The sequence below is a fragment of the Magallana gigas genome, chromosome 3 (assembly GCF_963853765.1).
Source record: "Magallana gigas chromosome 3, xbMagGiga1.1, whole genome shotgun sequence".
Classification (NCBI taxonomy): Eukaryota; Metazoa; Mollusca; class Bivalvia; order Ostreida; family Ostreidae; genus Magallana; species Magallana gigas.
This window is the reverse complement of record NC_088855.1, coordinates 29755827-29775067: the sequence shown is the minus strand read 5'-3', so window position 1 is coordinate 29775067 and position 19241 is coordinate 29755827. Positions and strand designations below refer to the sequence as shown.

The 19241-nt window shown below is 32.4% G+C and overlaps 3 protein-coding genes across 4 annotated transcripts in view; all 3 read left to right on the top strand.

Annotated features, from left to right (window-relative positions):
* LOC105346494 (carboxypeptidase B) overlaps positions 1-19241 on the top strand; it is a 32188-nt gene that overhangs the window by 2859 nt on the left and 10088 nt on the right. The window contains exons 2-13 of one of the 2 annotated variants that reach the window (XM_066079238.1): positions 294-395; positions 674-764; positions 1067-1142; positions 1579-1715; positions 1992-2067; positions 2174-2272; positions 3236-3340; positions 3695-3805; positions 4076-4166; positions 4505-4704; positions 4897-4981; positions 5328-5528. In XM_066079238.1, coding sequence (XP_065935310.1) covers positions 685-764; positions 1067-1142; positions 1579-1715; positions 1992-2067; positions 2174-2272; positions 3236-3340; positions 3695-3805; positions 4076-4166; positions 4505-4704; positions 4897-4981; positions 5328-5521 — 1254 coding nt within the window. In that variant the 5' untranslated portion in view covers positions 294-395; positions 674-684 and the 3' untranslated portion in view covers positions 5522-5528. Of the gene's footprint in view, positions 1-293; positions 396-673; positions 765-1066; positions 1143-1578; positions 1716-1991; positions 2068-2173; positions 2273-3235; positions 3341-3694; positions 3806-4075; positions 4167-4504; positions 4705-4896; positions 4982-5327; positions 5553-19241 lie in introns of those variants that run through there. The other variant, XM_034480577.2, reaches the window with a different exon arrangement.
* LOC105346495 (uncharacterized) lies at positions 5979-10650 on the top strand. The gene is made up of 7 exons (XM_011455066.4): positions 5979-6135; positions 6597-6716; positions 7034-7266; positions 7364-7489; positions 7751-7930; positions 8300-8342; positions 8461-10650. The coding sequence occupies exons 1-7, from the start codon at positions 6102-6104 to the stop codon at positions 8652-8654; spliced, it is 930 nt and encodes a 309-aa protein (XP_011453368.3). The 5' UTR covers positions 5979-6101; the 3' UTR covers positions 8655-10650.
* Positions 13326-16520, top strand: LOC105346497 (CCN family member 3). Its single transcript, XM_011455067.4, has 4 exons — positions 13326-13485; positions 15215-15376; positions 15812-15923; positions 16322-16520. The coding sequence occupies exons 1-4, from the start codon at positions 13401-13403 to the stop codon at positions 16446-16448; spliced, it is 486 nt and encodes a 161-aa protein (XP_011453369.3). The 5' UTR covers positions 13326-13400; the 3' UTR covers positions 16449-16520.

Genomic DNA, 19241 nt, shown 5'->3' with positions numbered 1-19241 from the left:
TAACTAAAAGGCGTGAACATAGCGTACGATTTGGATTTAACATTAGCTAAGTTAATAAATTTCAATTGATCACAACCTGTACCTCGGCCTCGCGAAAGTGATTTTCAGACACTTTCGAAATATACGTTCTCTTCTTTATCAAAGTCACAATAGACATGTAGAATAAATACAGTTTACTTTAAATGACTATAGGTTGGTCATGCGCGGGCGATATATATAGATCTACATGAAATAACCGTAACATTTTTTAAATGTACACAAGTGTTTTAATTTTTTTTTTGTATATGTAAGAGATAAAGTGGAGCATTGGAGCTAAGTACTAAGATGTACAACGTCTTTCCCTTATCAATGCCTCGGTGAGATAACTCGAACAATTTACTTCCATCGTGTCACAGGTATGTTCAACAAGTTAAACGTTACCGACCATCATATGGTCAAGTTTTACAAACGTAATGACCATTCGTTCATGCTTAATTAATTAACAAAGCAAGTGCAGTTATTTATTTGTACATTCCCACATTGATTAAGAAAAGGTGACATATTAAGATAATATGAAAATCGGAAATTTTAATGTGTTCGTGCATGTGATGTTCACAACCAACCCCAACCCCTACCCTCATCTCCTCTCCCCATTACATGCTATACATGTGTATGTATACCTATATTATTACAGATTGACCAAAGATGTGGACACAACTCGTCCTGGGGGTAATGCTGAGTACGACCGCTTGGTCCGTCCCGAACCCAACTATTAGATATGATGGGTATGCTTGTCACATACGTATAGCATTTATTTCAAACGTTTGACAAGAATAAGGAACCCTTTAAAAAAAAAACTTTTAGCAATGAATATAAATACGGTTTAAATGTCAACTTTACAAGGAATTCAACGTTATAAGATTCACTTTGATAGATACTTTCTCCCGTTTTTGTAACCATGAAACATACAGATAAATTCATCGATAATTTTTTTTATAAAACATATCACAGATAGGTACAATCTTCACGCCCTATCTGTACATACATGTATGTATGGCCGTGTTTACATTATCCTATTAATTTACAGGCACGAAGTACTCCAGATCTTGCCCAAAACAATCGAAGATGTGCACGAGCTGCTCTCTTTGGCTAAAAAGTACCACGTGAGATATTTCATTTTTATCTCTGTGCATTTCATAATATATGAGAGAGAGAGAGAGAGAGAGAGAGAGAGAGAGAGAGAGAGAGAGAGAGAGAGAGAGAGATTTTATAATTATATACCTTTTTCTTCTTCGTATTTGAAGTTCTTGAAACGCACATGTATTATATTAACCAGGTCAACTACATGCACTTGGACTTTCTTATAGGTTTCATAACACATATACATGTACATGTATAACTATAAAAAGACTTAATGAACGTGTCACTTATTTAGTCCACTGGAATCATTTTGTATACACTCTCCTTCCATACGGTTCTTGAGAGAAGATTCCTGTGATATATGTACTCGTGTGAATATATAGTTCGACCATGTGGCCAATGTTTAGTAATGTTAAAGAAGGTCATTAAACTTTCAATAATTTACCATTCTGTAATTAGCTTGACATTTGGAAGTCTCCTCGCTATCTCAATGAGACTTTTGACGTCAGAGTGGACCCTGAACAGATCACAGACTTTGTCAATGACATCGAGGCTCTAGGTCTCAAGGCCAACCACTGGATCACGGACGTTCAAAAGTGGGTCATCGTGTTATCTTTTTTCAAATATGTGAAATAAGTAAATGTATGTGTATCACATAGAAATAATACTTTTAAAATATATATTTGCTGTGACTTTCTACTAAAATTTATCACTTCTGCTCCCGCCCCCCCCCCTCCTCAAAAAAAAAACCAACAACAACAACAACAACCCCCCCCCCCCCCAAAAAAAAAAAAAAAAAAAAAAAACTAAAACAAAACAAAAAACAAACATACCAAAACCAAAACAAACCAAATCGGGTTTTATTTTTACAGACTTATTGACGAAATTTCCACTGGTCGCGATCGCCGAGCAACTTTCAGTATCGGTGCTTTCAACGACCACGCTTCCGTATGTATCCATCCCTTCAGCTCTTTGATTTATATATCAACTTTAGGACTGTTTGCAAACACACACCTGACGAAAACTAAACTCGCCCGTCTGTTGTCTTTTGTAGATCAATGCCTACCTCGACTCGCTGGCTTCTGCCAATCCTCACGTGACTGTACACACCATGGGAAATTCTTACGAGGGCAGAGCTATCAAATACGTAAAGGTATAATTGTAGGTTAAACGACAGAAATATACCTGATAGAAATATTACAGTAGATTTTTTTAAATGACCTGCTCAGATTAAAGAAACATCCGGAGGAGATTTATTTAAAAATTTGCCGGGAAGGTGAAGCAAGATCAATTGTTTCGGAATACAAAAGTCCCAATTAACGTATATACCAAATGATTCATTCGAATGATACAGTCAATGAACGTTTATACCAAATGATTCATGCGAGTGATATAGTCAAATATTTATATTTTCTTTCTTTCCCCCTATCAAATTGCATTGATTTATTTGAGTGATTTTTACGCATAACACAGAAGACCCAATCACCAAATCTGGTGCGTATGAATACAGTCTTCCTTTAGTATTTCTCGAAGAACATGACTGACTCTCATCGCGACTTCAAGCCAGATCACGACATGATATTATTCTTACGCTGATAAATATTTCTTGATGTAAACATATTTTAACAGTAAAATGAATTCAATTGATTAATTTCTTACTATCATCAAATTAAAGAATGAAAAATAAAATTCTTTTATAAGTTATCAAATCTCTGTGCACTATTTTTGTCAGCATGATTCGGCTGTTCCAATGGCTCTTCCGTTAATTGCACATTACTCGTCGAATAAGGCAGAGATTTTTGAAAATAAATCATGTTTTTGTGAAGAGAATAAATGTTAAAAATCGTAAATATAAGCATTGAATCATTATTTTTTGAAGGATGTGGTCTCATAACTGCAACGGTGTGTGCAAACAAATTTTCATATCGCGCCAGCGCGCGTTATTCAATTTGTATGCACACACCGTTGCAGTTATGAGACCACATCTTTACAAAAAATAATGATTCAATGCTTAATTAACGTACATGTATATACCAAATGATTTATTCGAATGATACAGTCAATTAACGTATTTACCAAAAGATTTCTTTCGATGGATACAGTCCTTTTACTGTAGATCAGCAACAACCTCGGCGCCAACAAGAAGGCCATCTACGCTGATGGGGGAATCCACGCCAGGGAATGGCTGGCAGTTACCACAGTCCTCTACTTTATTGATCAGGTCAACAAAGCTTCTTCTATTTTTGCATCGATAGGTCACTTTTAGTTTTAAAATAGTCCAGTTATTAAGAGTATTTACTTGCTTTTTTATGCCCAAAGTATTTCCTCAAATATATGTACATAAAATCAAATTTGGATGCAGTTTTGTCTTGTAGAAGGTAGCTTTTTGCATTTTCTACACCTGCACTACAATAATTAAATCAGCAATAAATTAAATATACAATTAATATTGACAATGTATGTGTTAAGAAAAGCTTTTGCCCTGTTGCAATTTTGTTTTGGTTCTGTGTGTTTGGACTTGGTCATTGCATAAACGGTGTTTCCTCTCACTGATTATTAACATGCTCTTTTCCAGATTGCCAACAATCCCAGTCAAGACAGAACAATCGACGCTCTCCTCGGAAAGTTCGATTTCTACTTTGCTCCTGTGGTAAACCCCGATGGTTACGAATACAGTCGAAGCCACGTAAGATATATACCGCAAATACTGGTGCCTTCATTAATTGAAGAAAAAAGCTTTTACCCTCTCTTCACGCATAAACTCTTGCTATGACTCTCAACGGTTCTTTAAAGTCATCTATTTTAAGACTTAAGAGAAAATGAACTTCAAGATGAATTTGTAAAAAAAATCAGAGTGCATCTGATAAAAGCTTTTAAAACAATGCCCGAAAATGTGATAATGTATATACTTCAGCATATGCCCTGAAGGTTACGGCCTTGGTTTATATATTTATAGGACAGAATGTGGAGAAAGAACAGACGGCCTGTAATCAGTGGCTGCCATGGTGTAGACCTCAACAGGAACTTTGCTTATCACTGGAACCCTGGTAAAATCAACTCTCTATGCCTTTTTGGTGCAAATGATATCATTACAAACTGTACTTAAAAGATTTATTTCCCGTTAGATAGAAATTGCTATATAAATATGTTAATTGTCTAGTTTAGCAAGATTTTCAACTTCAACCAAAACGGTGCATTGATTTGCGCTCATTTCTCGCAACAAAAATTCTTTGTCTGAACTATCATAAAAATAAGTGCATGCAAGTACATTATGTAGCTGCCTATAGGACAGCTATAATATATATATATATATATATATATATATATATATATATATATATATATATATAAAAGAGAAAATCCAGCTTTCACTCACTTTCCACAGACAATGGCGGAAGCCGTAATCCATGTGAAGAGGTCCACGCAGGAACTCACGCCACGTCAGAAATAGAGACCAAACATCTTCAGAACTTCCTGTGCAGCCATAGCAACCTGATCGCCTACCTGAACGTGCACACATACGGACAATACTGGATCTATCCCTGGGGCTACACCCCAATCTTACCCGCCGATTACAGGGACTTGGTGAGATGGCCATTATTGATAACATTTTGAAATTAACTCATATGAACGAAATTTTAAAAAATGAACCATCTAATTTTTATTTTTTTGATCCGTCGAAATTTTATCAAGAAACGTGTTTCTAATGATAACAAAACAATTGTCTTTTGTGTACAGTAGCTTGTATTTTGAAGTGAAGCTTTTTTTACTTTAAAGGATCATCTGGGCCGATCTGCAGCAACTGCAATTCGTCACACACACGGGAGGACATTTACTGTAGGGGAGGACACCCGGGTCCTGTGTATGTAACCTTTCTAAATATTAATAGAATAGTTAAGAGTTATCTAGGGTTGTTTAAAGTCCTATACCTAGAGTAATTAAACACCAATCGCATATCAATTGCTGTTGGATCCAATCTTTTTTTTTTCACTCCTTAAGGTATAACGCCTCTCCAACAAGCGAGATAACTCGTATAGAATTATTTCTACAAAAATCTCCTTGATAAATAAAAGGGTCTGCTGATCATGTATGCATTTCAAACATAATTCAAATGTCTTTAAAAAAATAAAATTAATCACTATATAGCATTCCTACCTATGCTAGATGGGATTGATGCTTTGAAATGATGACGTCATTAAATTTTCCAGATGCTGCAGCCGGAGGAGCTGACGATTATGCCAAGGGCGCATGCGGAGTGAAGTATTCTTACACTGTGGAGCTAAGAGACACCGGCCTACACGGATTCGTTGCCCCTACCTCCTACATCATCCCCGCCGGAGAGGAAACCTTTGCCGGCTTCAAAGCGTTCGCAACAGAGCTTGTACACTATGAACATTTGTAAAAATAAAAAAATGATTAAAAAGGGAATATTTTTAATGTGTTACATGTATGTGTAGCTTCATGTACATTGTATACTGTCAATATGGTAAATGCGTATGTCATTCAGATCATTTTGCGGAGCGGTACAATATTTTATCTTAACGGAGAGAGCCACGGTCTGTAGACACGACTTTCTATATAGGTGCAGATCTGCAGCTATACATGATTGGGCAAAATACAGATAACCTCTAGGTAAAACAAGGTGTAAAAATATTCGGTTTGTGATATGATACTGTATGATTTCATTACAATTGAAACGATCAAATTGGATTCTTGTCCATATAACAGGAACCAACATCTTTCGTCTTTGCACATCATGGGGTTCACTGATACATTTACCTTAAATATAAATGGAAATGGATTATCAAATTGACCCCATAATTAAATAGATCCTCGATAAATAGTTAATACATACAGGTATTTAATACAGGTCAACGTTATCAATCGAGCACTCGTGACCGTCTGGGTTGTTGTTTATTTACATTTACAAGTATTTATATTATCGTAAATACCATACATGTCGATTTAATAAGCTGAAGAAGATGAAACGTGACGTGATATTAAGCTTATTTGCAAGTAAGTTGGGATTATTATTCCATTTATGTTTTGGTTTCAAATATAAAAACATCATACTTTTTTAATATCGAGGAGAGGGGATATCTTTGAACACATACATGACAGATGCAAAATACAATACACATACAGTTATATTTTTCGACGTGTTCATACAAAAATGTTTACTTCTGATGTTAAAATGCATACGATAAAAACTAGTGTTCAAATGATCACTGCATGACTATATTTTAATGTCGGGCTTTCGAACCAGCTTCAAAATTAATGTCTAAGGCTTGTAAAACAAGAATTGGTTCACCATTTTAACCAAAAGACCGTCAAGTTTTGGCCTTTACATGCAATAAACACATTCATATTCCATATTGTTTAAAGTATAATAACATTTGAAATGCTTGTGATAATTTTTTTTTACATGTACCCCAGTAATGTGAAGATAACATATTAAATTTGTTTTGTCTTTTAAGCATGTGCTATTGTGGGCGGTATTTACGTAGACAAAGGGAATCCGTACAAACAAGGTCTCCTAAAAGTCGGTCAAATTACACTGTCGGAAACCATAGTTGGGAGTCCGCTACATACAATAGGTAACAACACTGTCATAGAAATGTTTTTCTATTTATTCCGTGTTGATTTTTAATGATATCATCACTTGTTGTCTTAAAGTAAATACACCTTTCCTTTGCATGTGTGTCTATGCCAGCGAATCATATTAATTCGAATACGTTTCCTAATATAACATTCAGTAAAGGTTAATTCATTTAAGACACAAAATAAAAAAAAATGACTTAATAAATTTGTAACCATAAAATAATTAAAAAAAAAAACCAAACAATTAAAGACATGGTTTTCTGTTATGATTTTGAAAAAACCAAATTATAATGATTATTTAATCACATTTCAGCGTTTTTCCCATTGGAAAATGGTGACTATCCAGTTGTGATTTTCCTGGGCGGTCTAAACACGTACGTCCTATCCGAGCTATACACGGTTGTCCTATCCTCCATTGCTTCACATGGTTTCTTCGTGTTTGGAGTGGACTACCAGTTTCCCGTTTACGACGAGAGGATGCAATTCACCAAACCACCAAAATATGGAAAGCAGGACATTGACAAATTTTTCAAACAACTGACTTGGGTAAGATTGTAACAATATAAAACCAGAACCCATTAGAATAACAGAATAGAGAAACTATCAACTTCTGCAAAATAAATGCCAAAATATTCTATTTCAGTTGGAAAACTATTTCAGAAACAGAACCGAATCAACACCTGTCTTCAACTCAACAGGGCTGCTTTGTCATTCGTCAGGATGTGACGTCAGCATGAAAATGATTAAAGAAAAGAGAAATCTATTCAAAGTACTTAACTTGATTTAATTAATTTTGTGATGCCCTGATGGAAAAAAAATCATCGCGTCAATGAAATTTTAACGTATATCTGTTCTTATTTGGCAACGTTTGACCAAATATACCAATGTCTGTCACTATTCCAAACTGAGGACTTGCTTCTTTTTACTTGTAAATCATGAAGATATATATCAGTGAAAACTGTAAAATGATGTCTACGTTTTGCCATATTTTAAAATAATTGAAACTGATAATTATTCGTTATATTTCCAGTCTACTGCATTTTTGGAACCTTTCACGGCTGACGTTGATTCTCCCATCAAAAATGACATGCCTGCCTTAATGTACGGAACACAGCTCTCCGAGGAGGGATTGAAATGCGCCATTCCTGGTTTTGACTACAACAAGTTGTACGATATTTGGTCCTGTCCTCGAATTGTCATGAATGTAGCGGTATGTATTAGCTAGTAAACTCTCTAGAGACCGCTTTTCTATTGCAAAAGAAAAGGACACTTTAAGGACATCGAAAATCTTTCCAGAAGCATTGTTCTCAAAATCATGTCAATGACAAAAACGCTGAAGATTTTTGATTGGTATCAAGAACCGCCTTTTACCGAAATTCTACCTCCTGTAAGAATATGACTGTATAAGTAGACATATTCTGCATCCTTTTTGAATGAAAGCATTTTATAATTTTCTGGCAGTATTATCTAGATATTCTTATTCGATATAAATATGGTACCTAATTTATGTTGCATTAAAGAAACAAATTATAAAGAAATCAAAATTTAAAAACACTACAGTCTGCCTTTGATTTGTCAGGATTTTGGACACTGTGACATACTGGATCCAGCGGGGTGGGAAAGTATGTATACAATTTTCATATGTATAATTTCAAACATTCTATACTTTAGATGATATCGCTCAAGAAGATAATTATTGTTAACATTTTCTAATTTTTTTTTGTTTGATGTTTTGTGCAGTGTGTCATGTAACCCACTTCTGCAAGACAACAAACGACACCCATTTAACAGAGTACCGTCAGTTTGTACAGGGTGTGACCTCAGCTTTCTTCATCTCTACCCTACAGGGTTTAACAAAAGACATCTCCTATGTGACAACCTCAAATCTGATTCCTCTTAAACTTCTTGAGTTAAAATCTGATATCAATTGTTAATCATTGACGGTTGGGATTTCTGAGTGATCAAAAAGAACTGTTATATAGAATTAAATAAAGATTATGCAAAGAGGTAATTTTATTTCTTTGTGTTAAATTGATGATCATAAAAATATTTGAAAATTTATACATAAAAGAAGTTGTCCCTTATTTCATTTTCCATCATTTAAAAAAAAATTCTCATGCACATATCCGTCAAAGAATTCCTAATTGACATGTCCCCTAGTTCTTTTAATTCGAGGAAATGACCGAATCGAAAACATACCTCTTATGGGGATTTATAACGGGGGGGGGAGGGGGGGGGCTGATAATCTTTTATCCATTCTGGCTAATTTAAGAATGTAAACTATATCTGAGGATGAAATCCTTCTTTTTTGTTGACAATTTTGAACTTACTGGGTGTTAGTAAATATGAATTTACAACAAGACAACTTTGTCATGTAAATTTTTATCTAATGCCAGCCGGTTAATTCAAAATTTCAACATGACACATCTTCATTATGAAAAAGAAGATAAACCCGAGCGAAAATTCTCTGTTTAAATGTTCATTATTAACGATCTTTAAAAATCACACTTTGTCGAAAAAATTGATATAAAAATATCTCATTAAGATTCATTGTGTTCTTTTTGCCGTTTTAAAATACTTCTTTGTATATCTTTACATTACAAACATATTGACTACACTCTAAATGACAATATTTTTCAATGCTTGTGTACACATTGCGTCATGGCACTTTTCTACTATCACTGTAAATGTCTGTAATTTTTTATTTGACTAACACTGATAATACTTATCAAAATTAGTATAATGCATGCGCAAGTCGCGTGTAATTTATCTTTGTTCACCGTACTCTACAGAGACAAACGACTTTATGATTGAAAAGAAAACCGACATCAACCAAAGCATATGCCATAAAAGCAAGTAAAATCAATACACTTTTTTTTCAATGATTAAATATTGTTTTGACAGTTTCCATCAACAAGGCTCACTTACATCAGTTTGAATTATTACGGATCGCCAGGCGTTTCTTTGAAATTATTATAAACATGGTAAAATATATGATATTAAGAAAAACTTTTCCAACCATATTGAAAAATCAAACAGAAAGTAAAACAATTATTGCGTTTTGCATTATCTAATGCAAAAGCAGTCTTGAACAGGTTGGGAAGAATGACCAGTCTGAGGGTGTTTGCAATCAAATACAGACAGTTATAAAGATTTATAAATGCCACTTTACTGAAATTTTCAGTACCATATTGCGTCATATTATAAGTTTTACTATCAAAATCAAACCGAACAACAGGTGTCAATAAAATAAATAATTCTTAAAACTTTTAAAATTATTCTTCTGATTGCAAAAAACAATGTTCCCCTGCACTTGATGAAATGGTGTAGTTTTGAGTACCAATCAAACCTCTAGTACAAGGAGAACATGTATGAGTCTATTTATGTAACTTTCTATCTTGGTCATTCGGACAAATATAGTTTTAGATATACAGTATCTGAAAAGTAGTATGGGATTTATCAGTTGTTTAATGCACTTTTGTGAACTTGTTTGAGAATATGCACTTTATGCGCATTATGCCAACAATCAGTTGTGCGTTTTGCAAAAGAACGAGCAACGACTTACGACTAAATTAATGAACGCTAACTAATCACAAACTAATCAATGTTTTATTCTCATGGCTGTAAAATATAATTATAAACATCAGAATGGTTGTTTAAGTATGGTTTTATTACGCTTTTTTCGTTAAATATCATTCAATGAAACTGAAAATATTTACGACTTTGTCGTCAGTGCTTTCGTTAAACGCAGCTAAGAACGTTGAAAATTAACAAAAAATAGTCGAATTATATATACTTACCCAACAGTTGAAAAGAAGTTATCATATCCTCCTTATTTTTGCAGAATACATTTTCGAGGTACCTGTAATTTAAACAATGCTAATTAATGTTGTTGTATATGTTGTTACAGTAATAAAGTTGTTCATAGATTGTTGTCAGTATAATTATGTCTTGACAAAGTATTCAAAAATGTAATTTGTTACTTCTTCATTAGTTAATTATATTGCTTTTAAGCTTAAAAGAAAAAAAAATGCATAACGTTGCGACAAAACATATTTAATATAAGTCTTTTTGTGAAATCTGTGAAAAACGTTAGCTCAATTACCCACATATTAGCTGCATTGTCTATTGTACCACAAAAGGCTGGTCAGGCTTATCAGTGTTGGCCTTTAAATTAGGGAAAAAAAAATTTAAAAAAAAGAATTAATATCTCTACAAAAGCTACCCTAATAATTTTGCTACTCGGTCCTGGTTTTTATTTTTAAATATCGTTAAGATAAAACATTGTAAAGAAGTGGACTCAATATGTCTATCTTTTCCCCTACTATTAACATGAAATAGAACACAATAAAAAGATACAATTTTGTAAAGAAGCAGAGATGCTTTAAAAGCTGGATTCCAGATACGGTTCATTTTTGAAGCCAATGCAGCGTTACATAATTTTTATTGGAGAACGGCAAGAAAAAAAGTCGAAATACCAGACAGAATTGCAAACTGACATCACATCTATTCCTTTCATCAACATTACAGAGAAAAGACAACGATGCCTGTATCATAAAAATAATATCTCCCCTGTTGTTTTTTATTTTGTTTTGACTTACACTTTTCTGAAAAAAAATGACTCCAATTTTGTTTAATTAACATACATGATTGACATAAATGCTGTATGAATATTCGTCGTAGTTTTGGGTCAATGAGCAGTTTTCTCATGACTTACAATGTAGGATTGGACGTGAATTGAATTATACTTTTTAGTTGGACAAAACAAAGGTCTTAGCAAATCATTATTGAAGAGGATTTTCTGTCCAATTGCTGACAAAGGTAATTTTTCACCTTTTTTGTTCTTCTTCCCAATTTCACTGAGAATTGTATATCTAAACATTGAGATTCATACTAAACTAATGATCTCAGCTCTTTTGCCGAGGCGAAGAATTGATCTGACTACCCTTTTTTGTTTCACATTAATATAATATTAATTTATATGTCGCATATTTTGCAGATTTGGCTTAAGGGGCATGGTCACGATTTTTATCGAATTTGACTTTTTAATTTTTTTTATTGTTAACAAAGCTTAAGAAATGTATTTCTATTGATCAATCATATTTTGAGTGTCAGTCGTGGAGTTAATTAAGAGCAAAATACAAAGCTTACAATTCTTTGTTATGCAAACAAGGCTCTGTTTTTGTTTACATTTGGTCAATATACCAGTAAAAACTCTTCTTGAAGCTGATTTCTTTTTATCTTCTAATTTGTTGTAACATAAAATAACAGTTCCTAGCGTTTGTCACATTCATTTTAAGTCTTAACTTGGAAATTTCTTATCAACATTAAAATTGTAGATAAAAACTTTGTTTACAAAACCAAGAATTTTGAGCTCTGTATCTCGCGTATCACTCGACCACTGGCACTCAAATTTTGGTTGACTATTATAGGGTGTTGCTAAAATGCGGAACGGAACGGAAGACGGAAAAAATACTATGACGTTTATCGCTTAAATATTGTATAGACTGGAACTATTTATAGTACTTTGTATCATTAATTCAATGACATATTTAATGAATGATTATTTTCAAAAGGTTGCTTAATTGTTTGATATAATTCTTACGAATGTCTATCATTCAATTTGCTTAATAAAGTACGAAACGGAGAAATGAACTGTACACACATTGTGATTAAATAAGCTATTGAAATAACTTTAAATTTTTGATGACTTTCCTTTTGTAAAAATGTAGGGCAGTTTTTTGAAGCGATTGGATGTGTTTTTCATGACTTCGAAACTTGCTTCGGGTTTCAAATTTATTCTGAAAAAAAAATTCAAACATGATGTACACTCATCCACATTAAATTTTTAGTGATCCATGCTTCTAAAACTTTATTATTAGCAATCCTGATATCAAAAACATGACAGGCGAACAGCATCCATTATCGTTGTTACGGGGTTTGCTGCAACATCTGTTAGCTATCCATTTCGTCTCGCTATTTTAAAGATCATTTAATCGAAACAAAATCATTTTATTGGATCACTAACTTTCTAGATTTAGTGCAAATTCTTATTTCTTTCGTCTTATATCGGCATTCGTTGTCTACATCTTCTACCGTTTTAGATTACTTATTCCTAGTACTTTACAGTTTTTATACGTTTACCTTCGTGATTGTACATTCCTGCAACTTAATCCGAATAGAGAGCTGGATATGTTGTTTAGTTTGATAAACTGGGACTTCTAGTGGTCAAAACATGTATTTTTAGTTTTGAGAAAATCATACATATTATTCTCATTGAATTAATTTTAATATGGATAACAGTCTTAGCAATATTAAAAAATTACTTTAATTATATCGTTTTTAGCGTGTTAAACACATCTCTGAAGTAAATAACATTATATAACATTTTCCGTATTGCTTTTTGTTCCGTTTTCCGTTTCGCGTTTTAGCAACACCCACTATCATAAATGGCTTACTGAAGCATTGTAAACATCAAAAACGGAAAAAATAATTTTTGACAAAAATCAAAACTCAAATTTACACGACAATGAATTTCAAATTGAAGTAACCTAATATCACAACATAAGCATCACGTCACAGTTTAGTAGGTGTATATAAAGGACTGCACAATAGCGAAACGATAACACAAAGCACGAATGACAAGAGCCTAGAATCAAGTTAAATCTACGTTCCTTACAATGAATAGAATTGTCGTATTAGTTTTCATGTCTACAGCTTTGGGCGCTTCCGAGAAAATTAAGGAAATGAATCGTAGACAAGCAGGTAAGAAAATCATTCTTTATTTGAATTTATTTTTCTGTCAAATATGGGTGAACAGCTTTTGTGATATATACCTGTGTTATTTTTTTTTGCTTGCCAAATTTAAGAGTAACTCTAAAATTTTCACGATTTTACTGTCACAGTAATTGCAAAGTTTATATCTTTATGCAAATTTATATCCCTATGCTATGATACGTTGATGTTTTAACATCTATATGTACTACAAGAGACAGCTCTACTTTATGAATGAAAAATAGGTTTCATCATTCTCATAGAAAAGTATGCATTTTTTACAAATCAAAATCAATACTGTATTTTTAATTTTTGTTTAAACAGCAGAATAACGTCTATACCTTATCAATGTTTTGTTTTTTATGGCATGTAAAACATTGTTATATTTAACATTCCTGTAACGTATATTCAAAATCTTATGATGTAAGTTAAATTTCTTGTGATGTATGTTTTAAGATATAAAATACACATGAACATAAGAGATTGAAATATATAAATGAAAATTACATATATACCATACACATTACAATATATTGAAATTACATCACAATATTATCGAACATACATTACAAAATTTTAAACATACAATACAAGATTTTAAATAGATATTACAAGGTACAGAATATACATCACGAGATAAAAAATATACATCACAAGATATCGAACAAACATTACAAGATTGTAGAATATACATTACAAGAAATAGAACTTACATCCCAAGATATTGATTATACATCGCAAGATCATCGAATAAAGTAACGTTTTACACGCCAAAATGTTCTTTAAAAGATATAAGTAAAACCTTTGATAAAAAATAGTATTGGTGAGATGTTTACTTGGAGCGACATAGACATAATTTAAGCTTGAAAGTTAAAACGACTAAAATGATTCACTAAAGTTAAAACGTCAAAAGTCAAGTTTGAAGAAACAGGACCCAGAATCATTTGTGGTGTAATCAAAGCTCGTTGCAAATTGTAAATTATTAATAACAATTTACATCAATAATGCATTGTATCCTTACCAATTCCATTGATATTCCTTTTAATTACAACACCAGAGATAAAACAACCTCTAAACAGTGCAATAACACTGTAAAATTATCCACCGGTAACTCTTTGAATCTGGCCAGGACTATATATAATAAGGTCCTAAAATGGCCCCCTAAAATGAACATCATCATTTAACTATCATTCTTTGTTTTCCTAGTACAGATATGTATGTGACGTGTTTACATAATATTCATTTTGTTTCAAGTGCCCACAATTTAGAAATATAAGATTGTAAAGACAACCTTTTCCCGCCATTTTTGCATTTTTAGCGTAAAACAGCTTGTTTTCTAGCAGTTTTTTCTTCCGGAAACATAGAGCGCATTCTTGAAACAATAAAATATTTTAATCAGAGATGTATCTAGCTAAGACTAATAAGTGACAAAAAAATTTTCCTTGTTCAAGCATGCGCTCTATATTTCCCATTCGTAAATAGATAAGAAAAATGTCAATTTTTGGCTGATTTTGATTGAATTATAGAAATGGCGTCACTTCTGACGTCATATACTGCAAGTGAGTGCAAATAAATCAAATAAATAGATGAAAAATATATTCTATAACAACTCTTCTAAAAAATTAGTTAACATTTTATTGTACCCGAAACACTTGAAAAATGGCGAATGATGGGGGCCAAATTTAACTCTTATCATATATAGTTCTTTACATTATTTTAGGAACGTGTGCTGATGCAATTAACAACTGTGTCAACTACGGAAAAGGTGTCTGCTCCGATCCAACATATACTGACTGGGTCTTGAAGAACTGTCAGGCTTACTGTCATAAATGCCCTGGCACCAGCAATGGAAATCATGGTGCCTTTACTGGATCATCTACAGGTTGATATAAAAAAAATGAAAGATGCCATGAAAGATAAATAAAAAATGAAAGACACAACACATATTTTGAAGTAATATCTGTACGTCATTAAATAATGTAAACCTACTTTTCTTTGCGTGAGAGAAATTTTCGCGATTTTATTGAAAACCTTTAGCTTGTCGTCGCTAATATTTTTCGCCGCGAATCAGTTCATGCTATACGGTTGTAAATAGCCATAAGGGTTGATGAAGCTCTTTCACAAAATTTATCGCCGCGAACCAATTTATTGTGAAATAAAGTCGTCGCGAAAAAAAGTTGGTTTCAACAATGTAACATTTTTTTCTATTTTCAAGAAAACAGATTTACAGCAATGATAAGTATGTTGGCATAAATGTACATGAATAGTACGTATTATATACAACACATGAGACTAAGTGGAATTACCGTGTGTTTAGGCTGTGTATACAAGGACCACGTTTACCAACAAGGAGAGACTTGGAAGGATGGCTGTACATACAGCTGTACGTGTCACGACGCCGCCACTGGAAAATACACTTGCACAGGATTGTAAGTTTACATTGTAGGAGAATTATTCAAATTCACGGTTTTTTGTTACTATAAGTAAGTTTGGCAATATCTTTAAAAAGGGGTCATCATAAAGAATTGCAATATATATAATTAAAAACCGACCTATAGGTATGATTTTACATTACTTTAATTACTACTTTTTGTCAAAAATAAAATTTAAAAAAATTCCAATCACAATGAAATAGTACATATGAATTTAATGTTCTCAATGTTATTAGTTTTCCAATACTTAATTTCAGAAGCAACAAATATGCTTTGGATGAAAGATATTGTAAAGGGATTTAGACGTTTATAAATCACAAGACATTTCCTGGAATACCCTGTGACATATGAATACTATTAATGCATTTATCAATAAAGTTATTGACTTTTGACAGATGTTTAAAATGGAACCTCCCACCTTCCTGTAGTCTGAATCCACCAGGTCCGGGAAAATGTTGTCAGACACCAAACTGTCCACCAAACATCCAAGTTCAGTACCCACCCGGTTATGTTGAGCAGTAATCAAGTATCAACGAGAAACATTACTAATATAAACCACACATGTATCATTTTCAAAATAAATATTTTATGGACTTTGAATTTGTTAATAAAAAGTTGGGTTATGAATATTATAATGATATCATATTGTATCAATACATTTCAAAAGTTTTAAGTGAAAAATTATCAATTTTTTTCAAAGATAAAATAATTAATTATATACTGGGTTTGAGTTTTACCAGCCCATATTGATATAGTCTCCAAAGTAAAAGCATTTATGTTCTCCATGGTAACTACATTGTAACAAGTTCACTGATGCTTTTTTGCACAAACTGAGTAATATTATATTTTCGTAACAAGACAAGATTTTATTAATCTAAAAGGTCACATAAATACCAACTTAGATGGACGAAATTTTCATCTTTTTGTTTTAGGTGGTGAGAGATATTCAAAATACAGATAATCAACACAGAGAAGGGGTGATCACTCCCACACAATATATGAATTTTAAAACCATAATAGACTGGTCGCTCTTTTTTAATATAGTGTATCAATTTATATTTGAATTGATTAAACAATACAGTTTTAGAATGATTAGAATTTGCAAACAAAAAGATGGCAGAAAAAGCTGTTTCAGTATACAACTAACTGTTTGTAGCAACTGCCGCCAAAAATGAAATTAAAGACAATATACAGAGTGTAGTTCTAATAGCGTTGGTAATGAATTCATTAACGTTATAGAATAAAAACGTTTATAGTAAAGAGATACACCGAAAATCAAAATAAATTTTAAGTTTAACGATGTGATTAATATATATTTAATGCGTAAAAAAACTAGAGGCACAGTCAAAAAGATCTCTATATAGTTTTCATAATTTTTTTTAATCCCGTGTACTTTTGCATTTTTGCTTGATAAACTAATGATCTGCACCTGTTATTTGTATTGAAAATGACTATATAAATTTCTAATCATCTGGTTTCTTAGTGAACATTCGATCCTAAATGAGTGACAGATGCTTATAATTCAATACCCAAGGTCATGTATCTCTCCTCTGCATAAATTCATCAACAATACATGTATGTGTAGACACAAGAATATAAAATAAGATATTGGTAATATTTTCAAAAAGCTGTCAGCGATAAAACATTGATTTAGCTATTTACTTCCATCACAGCCTGCTCCCGGAATACACCTTGATTTAATTTTGAAACGAAGACAATAAGACAGAATTCCAGCAGATGCGTTTAATTGTTTTGGAAAAGTTCATATACTGTCACTGTAAAAATAAAATCAATTTTTTAATCATTTTGTTTATTTGTGTTTGGATTCTCAACACACTTAACGATTGATATATTTACTAGATATGATATTTGGGACACTACGGATGTAAGCCAAATTGTTTCTTATATTACAAAATAAAAATTAACAAAAGGTTTTCAAGATTCTAAAAAAGATAACAAAACTACATGTTGGTAAGCTAAAAGATACCAAAGGAGACTAGATATCGTAAAAACTTAATGTATTACTTTTTGCATAATACATGTAATAAGGGTTGTATGGATAATTTTCAAGATTAGAACTATATTATCATAATGTATAGGCCCCCTTTTCTTCAAGGAAGGTTGTTGAAGGTCAAGATCTAGTTAATGAAAGGTGCGTACAGATTTATAAAATCTAAGACCTAATTTTTTTTTAAATGATGCTTCATAACAACGACTTTGTTTGATAGGGTGTACCAGGGCTAAAATATTTGGTAAACACAATGAAAAATCATGTTTTTAACTGTCATTTTCAATGAAATATGAAGGAAATAAGGCGCAAATTTTGGAGTTTTATCCATTTTTTGACTAATGAATTATTTCTTGAATGCCTAAAGTTTCTCCAAAACGGAATTAAACAAGCTATTGACCTCCTCTTTAAAATGATGTCAAATTGAATATAGGTATCGGGATTACTTTTCCCATGACCTTACATATAATGTCAAGAAACTGAATACTTTTCTACATAGGCTAACTCCTTTGAAGCCGTAAAGTACGGGGAAAAGATTCTTTAAATCAATAATGACATCATAATGGTTTTAGCACCAAAAAGACTCTGAAATCGTTTATTAGATCTTGACCTTAAAGGGGCATGGTCACGATTTTGGTCAAAAATTATTTTTTCGATTTAAATGTTTACAATGCTTCAGTAAGGCATTTTTAATAGTCAACCATAATTTGAGTGTCATTTGATGAGTTATAAGCGAGTTACAGAGCTTACAATTCTTCGGTATGTAAACAACGCGTTTGTTTACATTTGAATGTTGAAGTGAAAATTCCAGTTTTAGACCTAAAATGAATGTGTTAATCGTTAGGAACTGTTTATTTATGCTTAAAATGAATAATAGGATAGACAAACCATCTTTAAAAAGATTTTTTACTGGTATATTGAACCTATGTAAACAAAAACAGGGCAAGAGCCTTGTTTACATGACGAAGAATTGTAAGCCCTGTATCTTTCTTAAAACTTAACGACTGGCACCCAAATTTCATTTGATCATTAGACATGCATTCCTAAAGCATTGCAAATTATAAAAACAGAAAAATAAAATTTGACGAAAATCGTGACCATGCCCCTTTGATAGTGTATATAGATGTAAGTAAAATTCTACGAAGAAAATAGAATATGTAACGAAGTTTTTAGGGGTAGGGGTTACGTTTACTCTTTGAGAAAATTGATTGTGCAGACACATTGCATTATATAATACCATTGATAATGCAGATCTGGTTTTTGTAATTAACAGGAACTATAACCAAGAAATGGCGGCGACTGTCCTC